The sequence below is a fragment of the Numenius arquata genome, chromosome W, assembly GCF_964106895.1.
Source record: "Numenius arquata chromosome W, bNumArq3.hap1.1, whole genome shotgun sequence".
In the NCBI taxonomy this organism is placed as follows: Eukaryota; Metazoa; Chordata; class Aves; order Charadriiformes; family Scolopacidae; genus Numenius; species Numenius arquata.
Window position 1 is genome coordinate 31,799,670 of NC_133615.1, and position 7,508 is coordinate 31,807,177.

The following is a 7,508-nucleotide window of genomic DNA, read 5'->3' on the forward strand; positions in this document are numbered from 1 at the left end:
CCCTTTATTTGCGTTTTGCTATTAATTGTTAATGTTATCTGCCATTAGAGGGCACTAAGCAACCCTGCATTAACGCTGCTCCGGCGAGTGAGGAGGGAGAGGGATGCACCAATTTGGGAAAAGATTAAAAAGGATGTGGATTCCCGGGGCTTCTGAAGTGCTCAGAATGCCCGGGCGCTGTTCAGATCGATGATCATAATAATAACAAAACAAAACAAATGCAACGGGGTCAAGCATTTACCAGTCTGCTGCTTAATTCGTGTGAACGCAAGTCGTACCGAGGGACATTGTGATTCATGCCCACTTTCAAAGCAGGACCGGGCCCGGTCTGAGACACCCAAACAACTGTCTTCTAATATTAGCACGGCTGTATTTCTGGATCTATTATAGTCTGACCAGATAGATCCCATTGTAATGGGATCTTTTATTAAAAGATTAGCACTATCTCCTGCAGTTGGTGGAAAAAAATCTGTTATCACTGAGTTATTTGCAGTTGTGGGGAGGGGGCGGGCGGTGGGGGGAGCCGGAAGGCGGGAGCGGGAAGGAGGGGTGTGGGGAGGGTTAGGCGCGAGCGGCCGCGGCGCACCGGCCCCTGACTCGGCACTGTCCGGGCATTCCTGTCTGCATACTTCTCAGTCTGTTGTGCTTTGGTGGCTCAGAAAAGCGAAAGAATCTAAATTTAAAAGGCAGCTTTTGAATACACAATACAATTTTCCGTTAACGAAATTGTTTTGTATAAAAGGAAATATCGTCTACTCAGTTTCATTCAGCGGTGCCAAAAAATGTTATAAGTGAGAGATCGCCAACTTTTCTAAGGGGAGAATAATGCCAGACTGTGCTTAATAAAGTAGTACTCTAGAAGTTCATTATCGATGTTGCAATCTTTACTGATTCTGAAAGGAGACCGCCTACATCGCCCCCATTCCCGTCTCGTCCTCCTGGGCTCCCAGTGAAAAGGCTGTCACTTGGGCACAGTCCTAGGTATTAAACTTTTATTTGGTTCTTGTTTGTTTGTTTGGGGTTGATCGGTTGGTTGGTTGGCGGGTTTTTTTGGGATGAGTCCCGCCGAGCGAGCTGTGCGCGCCAGCCGCCTCCCGCCCGTCGTAGGTGGGGGGAGTAGAATTCATTATTAGCAGTGACTTCGCGCGGGATGGCAGCGCCCTGCGGCCGCGGAGCCGACCCCGGGCGAGCAAGCGCCGCTCCGCGCCCCGGCAGCCTCCCCACCTCCGTGCACCCGCCCGCGCTGTCAGGGGGACAGGGGCGCCCCTCGCGCGGCTGTGACTCCCGCGGATGGCCTGCGGCGCGGGTGCGGCCCGCCGCGCGCCTCCCAGTTTGCGCGGGCGCGACCGGCTCCGCGACCGCCAAGGCCGGGGCTTGCGCTGCCTCCCGCGGCTGTGCTAACAGCTCCGGCGTCTCCGCCGCGCAGGGCTGACGTGGGGCTGCGCGAGTGCGCTCCGGTGCGCGCCTGTGTGTGCGTGCACCTAAAGCAGATAACTGGAGAGGGTTTCCAGAAGGTGGAAAATGTCACCTGATTCACACTGAACTTTTTAAATCTCCCCACCCCCGAGCAGACACACACACACATTAGGAGACCGCCCACCGCAGACAGCTAAGACCCCCGTATAGATTTAAAGAGAGACTGCATTCAGAGCCTTACGTTCATTCAATAGAGCGATCGTAAGCAGTCTGGCTAGTGCTCGCTCCCTCTCCCTACTCCCCCTCACGCTGTTTCTGTGTCTTTCTCACTCCCTGCTACACTGAGGATGTTAAATCAGAGAATCCACCCGGGCATGCTCTTACTTCTGATGTGTCTCTGCCACTTCATGGAAGATCACACAGTGCAGGGTAAGACCAGATTGTTTATTCGCAGATATGTTTCTTTATTATTACTATTGTTTTCTGTATTTGAGGCACAGTTTAGTTTGCTGCGGTGTTAAACGCCTCTCTCCAAAGTCCAACAGGACAGAAGTTAACTGTGGGCATGGGGTTGCTTTGTACCGAGATGCAGGTGTCATTTTGATTCCTTTTTGATCGGATCTTTGCACTGCTCTGCATAGGCATAGAGAACAGATAGAATGTTTCTTGGTATTTATTATTATTATGCAGCATGAATGAAGAGCAGCATCACGAGGGAAGTTTCCCAGTCTCAGCTCCCGAATGAGTGCTCAAAGTTTGTTGGTAATTTATCTCAGATTTTTATCTCGCCTGCCTGACGGAAGAAAAGGTGATGATGGGGAGCTCCACAATTACACCTGACATTTTTAGAAACCAATAAGTGGTCATTTTCCGGACATTTCTTTAATATTGGGATTTCCTCCCCCCTCCCCTTTTTTTTGGTGAATGAATATTACTGTGTTGTAATCTCTCCTGCACTGAAGAGTATGCCTAAATAAGGGTTTTTTTTCCATGCGAAAAAAAACCCAAACTCGAACCTGATATTGACAACTCTTAAGAGCCCTCTTTTGACACAAGGGAATATTGATATTTAGTTTTGGGGCTTTTTTCCTTTATCTTGACTGTGTTCCAACCACAACCTGGATGTCTTACCATTGCTTGTTTTATCATTGTTTTTTTCTTTCTTTTTTTTTCTTTTCTTTCCCCCACCGAGTTAGAGCATAAGTTAAGCTAATGTAGGCAACTGTAAGACATAAAACTTTTTTTTTTTTTTAAGGGCGTTGTTTGTTCAATGATTTTTAGCAGGGAGGGAGGGGGCAATCTTCCCCCGCGCCCAGAGACATCTCGGCTGGCCGATCCTGATCCCTCGCTGCAGTACATTCCCATCGGAGTAAGGAGGCAGGATCGAGCCCTGGCTGGATTAGCACCAGAATCAGTTGGTATTGAGTTGCTGGAGAAGTCACATTGGTTATTCACGAGAGATTCATTCCAACCAAAATTCTCCAGCTATAAAGGGGGGGTTTGCTTGGACTAATGTTCTTGGCTTGACTCCACAAATAACAGAGATACTAATAAAATAAAAAAGGTAAAAAAAACCCCAAACAACCCCACTCTATCCGGTTTAAGGACAGTGTACTTTCCTCTGAAGTGCTTGCGGGAGAGATGACGCCTATAACTTTTCCAGCTTGATCGATTTTTAAAACTCTGTAGGGGCCTCCTACTCTATGTGCCCTTGTATTTCGTACACTTTACCTTTTTTTTTTGGAGCTCTGCTAACTTATATTAGTGAAGGAAAGACATTTGTTAATAGAAGCAGCAAAATGTGGAGATTTCGAAAGACTTTGCTAACAGCAAATGTTCTTAATTCGTGCAGATTGCAAAATGGACTGGGACTGAAACTGTGTGGCACTAAAACAATGCTGCTGTGCAGCCGCGGTGAGGAGGAGAGGGCAGGGGGAGGAGGAAGGAATTTGCAAGCGCGATTTTCTTTTTATTCCCTTTTAAATGCACATACTTTTCAAGCCTCTGTCACGTGCCGGTAGCGCTCCTTCTGCTCTACATATGGAATAAATACCCCCGAAATACCTCCTCGTCCTGTTCTGATCGGGTCTTTTCTTTCTTTCTGGGTTTGGGTTTTTTTGTGTGTTTGTTTTTGGTGTTTGGTTTTGTTGTTTTTGTTGTGTTTATTTTTAAACTATGCTCCCAAATGGGCCGGAGTAGCTGCGGGTTATGAAATGGGACAAATAAAAGTAAACAGTCTAGTAAGTCATTGCAAGGCACACGTGTTGTGTCTGGGTCACTGGTGCCTGCCACTGATCCAGCTGAGTGTCCTCCCGTCCCCCTCCTCACGCAGCTGGGAACTGCTGGCTCCGGCAGGCGCAGAACGGCCGCTGCCAGGTCCTCTACAAAACTGACCTCAGCAAGGAGGAGTGCTGCAAGACCAGCCGCCTGACAACTTCATGGACGGAAGAGGACGTCAACGACAACACGCTTTTTAAGTGGATGATTTTTAATGGGGGAGCCCCAAACTGCATCCCGTGCAAAGGTGAGAGGGGTGCTGGCGAGCTTGCTGAGGAGCAGTTCAGGCAGGGACAGGGCTGGGAGAGGAGGAACGGGGAAGGAGCTGGAGGGGGGCAGCGTGGTCCTCCTGCTTCCTTCCTCGGTGAGGCTTTGAGGCACATCTTGTACCAACCTTGGGATCAGTGAGGGGGCCCCCATTTATTCTCGGCCACCATGCACATTGGGAGCGACCTCCTCTCCCCCCACCCTCACTGGCAGGGAGAATTTCCTTCGAGTGGTGTTTCCTGGAGGAAGGGGAAGGTGTTTTCTTTTTATGCCCAGGGGTCACAATGAGGTGTCTTTTTTTCTTTTTTTTTCTTTAAGCAGTTTTGACACCAGGTCTGTTCTGCATGCACAGTACTAAAGTGGTGCCTCTTTCTTTCCATCAGAAACATGTGAGAACGTGGACTGTGGACCCGGGAAGAAATGTAAAATGAACAAGAAGAACAAACCTCGGTGTGTTTGTGCTCCGGATTGCTCTAATATCACTTGGAAGGGCCCCGTGTGTGGCTTAGATGGGAAAACCTACAGGAACGAGTGTGCCCTTCTCAAAGCCAGATGTAAAGAACAGCCCGAACTTGAAGTCCAGTATCAGGGCAAATGCAAAAGTAGGTTTGCAAATCTAATCCGATCTCCCTCAAATGCCAAAGTGTGTGTGTCTGAGTGTAGGGAGGAGGAGCTGTTGGACATACTTCCCCACAGGAACCAGTGATGGAACCAGAGTGACATTCCAAATGCTGGGAGACAGTAATTAAACCGTGCTCAACAAGCAAGGACGAGTTTCCCATAGTCTAGCAGCACTTGTGTCCCATCAGCTACCCTGAGATAGGAAGGTTTCCTCCAGTGGCCCTTAAATGAGGAGAGCTGCTGAAGGCTCTTATCTGATCATTTGTTTCATTGTCTCACCCATTCACTCCTCAACAGCGCTCTGGGATCTCCTATTAATCATTGTGTGTTTCTGTCTTTATTTCAGAGACCTGTAGGGAAGTTTTATGCCCAGGCAGCTCCACATGTGTGGTTGATCAAACTAATAATGCTTACTGCGTGACATGTAATCAAATTTGCCCAGAGCCTACCTCCCATGAACAGTATCTCTGCGGGAATGACGGCATAACTTATGCCAGTGCCTGCCACCTGAGGAAAGCTACCTGCCTATTGGGCAGATCCATTGGATTAGCCTACGAAGGAAAATGCATCAGTAGGTATCTCGGTCCGAGGGGTAAGGGTGGAGGGACCTTCCTGGCTCAGCTGTTTCAGAATATCGTGTGTGGAACGGGATGGATGTAGTGAGCGTTGCAGAGGAGGAGAGACTTCCAGCAGCCTGGATTTGTGCTCCCCTCCAGGAAAAGGAGAGCCAGGGTGAGCTTTGCCCCAGAAAAGATTGCAAAAGGGGTGAGGGAGTAGAGGGCCTGATTCTGCTTCTCTTGTCATCATTGTGGGTGCTGACATTAGTACCCAAGGGGGAGTACCTGCCATTAAATAGATGATGACATGGTTACAGCGTAACAAAGTCTCAATATTCAGTAGATCTGGATTCCTGGAAACAATTGTCTTCAAGTGGTCTTGGCAAAGCTTGCGTTAACTTAATTGGAAACATCTGTTCACTTTTTCCTCTTTAAAAATATTGCAGAGTTTGGAGATGGTGGGTGAAGATAGGAAAATAATCTCTGTGCATCCTGACATTTTGTATTGTGATTTCCAGAAATGAGTGATAGTGTAGCATGTTACAAGGAAGAACCTTCAGGTCAGCCTCTGCTCCCCAAAACTGCTGGGTAGATTCGGGGGAGTCCCAGGCTGCTTTTAGTTGGCATAGGTTGAGGTGAATTCCCTTTCCAATCTTGCAGGCAACTACTTTAGGTGAATTAGTTTAAAAATAATTTATTTAGAAATGCTGAATGTGTTAGCAAATTCTGCACTTACTGCTAATTTGGGGAGCTGAATTTCCAGTGACATCAAATGGAGCAGGAAGGTCATGTACAATTGGCAAATGTAATCCTGTATTCCCAGGGCCAAGCTCTGTTGGCACAGCTGTCTTTCCTCCCCCACATATAGACAGGCAATGGTGTCCAAGGGACTACTTGCTTTAGTAAAATCAGCAAGTATCCTCACATCTACAGTATCTGAGCTTTGTCTGTTCACAGTTCATTGGGGGAAAGGGAGTTTGGGGTTATTTGTTGCTTTTCTTTTTCCTTTGCCTTTTCACTTACCTCTAGTATCCTGTGTATATTTTTAGAAGCCAAATCCTGTGAAGACATTCAGTGCAGTGCTGGGAAGAAATGCTTGTGGGATTTCAAGGTTGGCAGAGGTCGGTGCGCCCTCTGCGATGAGCCATGCCCTGAAAGCAAGTCAGATGAGGCAGTCTGTGCCAGCGATAACACGACTTACCCAAGTGAGTGTGCCATGAAAGAGGCAGCCTGCTCCACGGGTGTGCTTCTAGAAGTAAAGCACTCTGGATCTTGCAACTGTAAGTGAGATTTTTTAACTCTGAAGGCAGTCCCTAGGTAATAAAGCCTTACACTTTTAAACATAAGAAAGCTTGATTTAGAGATGTGAGATACAGTGCTGGGGTCATATAAGTATGTATCTATCATGCATAGGTGAGTGTAATTCTAGTGATTATTTTCCCCTAATTTGTCTGCTCTCGTGTGCTTCGCTGATTGCTTTATTAACATCCAGATAAACTCTGTGTCCAAAAGAACAAGCTTAATGGTAGCACATGGGCACCTGGTTTAGCACAGTTGCCTCTACTAACTCCGAATGAAGGACACAAAGCAGTTAAACCTAGAACACATTTAATTTCAGGAATCTGCCAATAAAACCTGAGTCATTGATTCTTCAGAACTTTCTGCAGTTACGACTTCATAGATTATGTATAAAAAAACCTTATTGCATAGCAGCAGATGTCAAAGAGCATTTCACTACAAGTTGCATAAAATGCAATGCTGTATTATGGCTGTTCAGAGGGCTTTGAAAACATGCACTGAGCTGCTTCTGCGCTGTTGTTGTCCTTATTTAAACAACAGCTCCCCTGTATTCCCCCATCTAGCCATTAATGAAGACCCAGAGGAAGAGGAGGAAGATGAAGACCAGGACTACAGCTTTCCTATATCTTCCATTCTAGACTGGTAAAACCTCCATCACTATTGGAACAGCCATTGGGAACAAAAATCAATGTCCATACTGTAAACAAGTGTATGCTTATTTATTTTGGGGAGAAAAAAGTATACATATATTTGAGTCTGGTAGACATTTATTTATACTGTGTCATGTTTTATAATTTATACATAAAATGTCTGGTTGACTGTACACCTTGTTTGTGAAGAAATTTATTCGTTAGGGGAAGAGCAGTGTTATTTATTGTTAGGTCTCTTGCTTGTAAAGCTAAGCTTTTCTTTTTTCATTTAAACTATAAAAGTCCATTCCTTAGAGCTTACCCACATGATCTCATCTCTTTGTTTCACTGATGTTAACTCTTTTCCACTTTAACAAACTTGCATGTCGTTTTCTGTTATGTTTATTGGATTTTCTGCTTGCCCTTTCGTACCTAAAAGATC

At 46.4% G+C, this 7,508-nt stretch overlaps 1 protein-coding gene across 1 annotated transcript; it reads left to right on the forward strand.

Annotated features, from left to right (window-relative positions):
- Positions 1–1,763: 1,763 nt before the first annotated feature.
- On the forward strand, positions 1,764–7,083 carry LOC141476675 (follistatin-like). Its single transcript, XM_074165480.1, has 6 exons — positions 1,764–1,845; positions 3,749–3,940; positions 4,344–4,562; positions 4,928–5,152; positions 6,188–6,418; positions 7,001–7,083. Exons 1-6 carry the CDS (start codon positions 1,764–1,766, stop codon positions 7,081–7,083), a joined length of 1,032 nt encoding a protein of 343 aa, XP_074021581.1.
- Positions 7,084–7,508: the final 425 nt, after the last annotated feature.

What these genes read in the sequence shown, in the direction of transcription:
- LOC141476675 (XM_074165480.1), top strand. Translation starts at nt 1,764, where the DNA reads ATGTTAAATCAGAGAATCCACCCGGGCATGCTCTTACTTCTGATGTGT. An exon ending in AAACTGCATCCCGTGCAAAG is followed by an intron (nt 3,941 to 4,343) that starts GTGAGAGGGGTG and finishes TCTTTCCATCAG; the next exon opens with AAACATGTGAGAACGTGGAC. An exon ending in GCACTCTGGATCTTGCAACT is followed by an intron (nt 6,419 to 7,000) that starts GTAAGTGAGATT and finishes TCCCCCATCTAG; the next exon opens with CCATTAATGAAGACCCAGAG.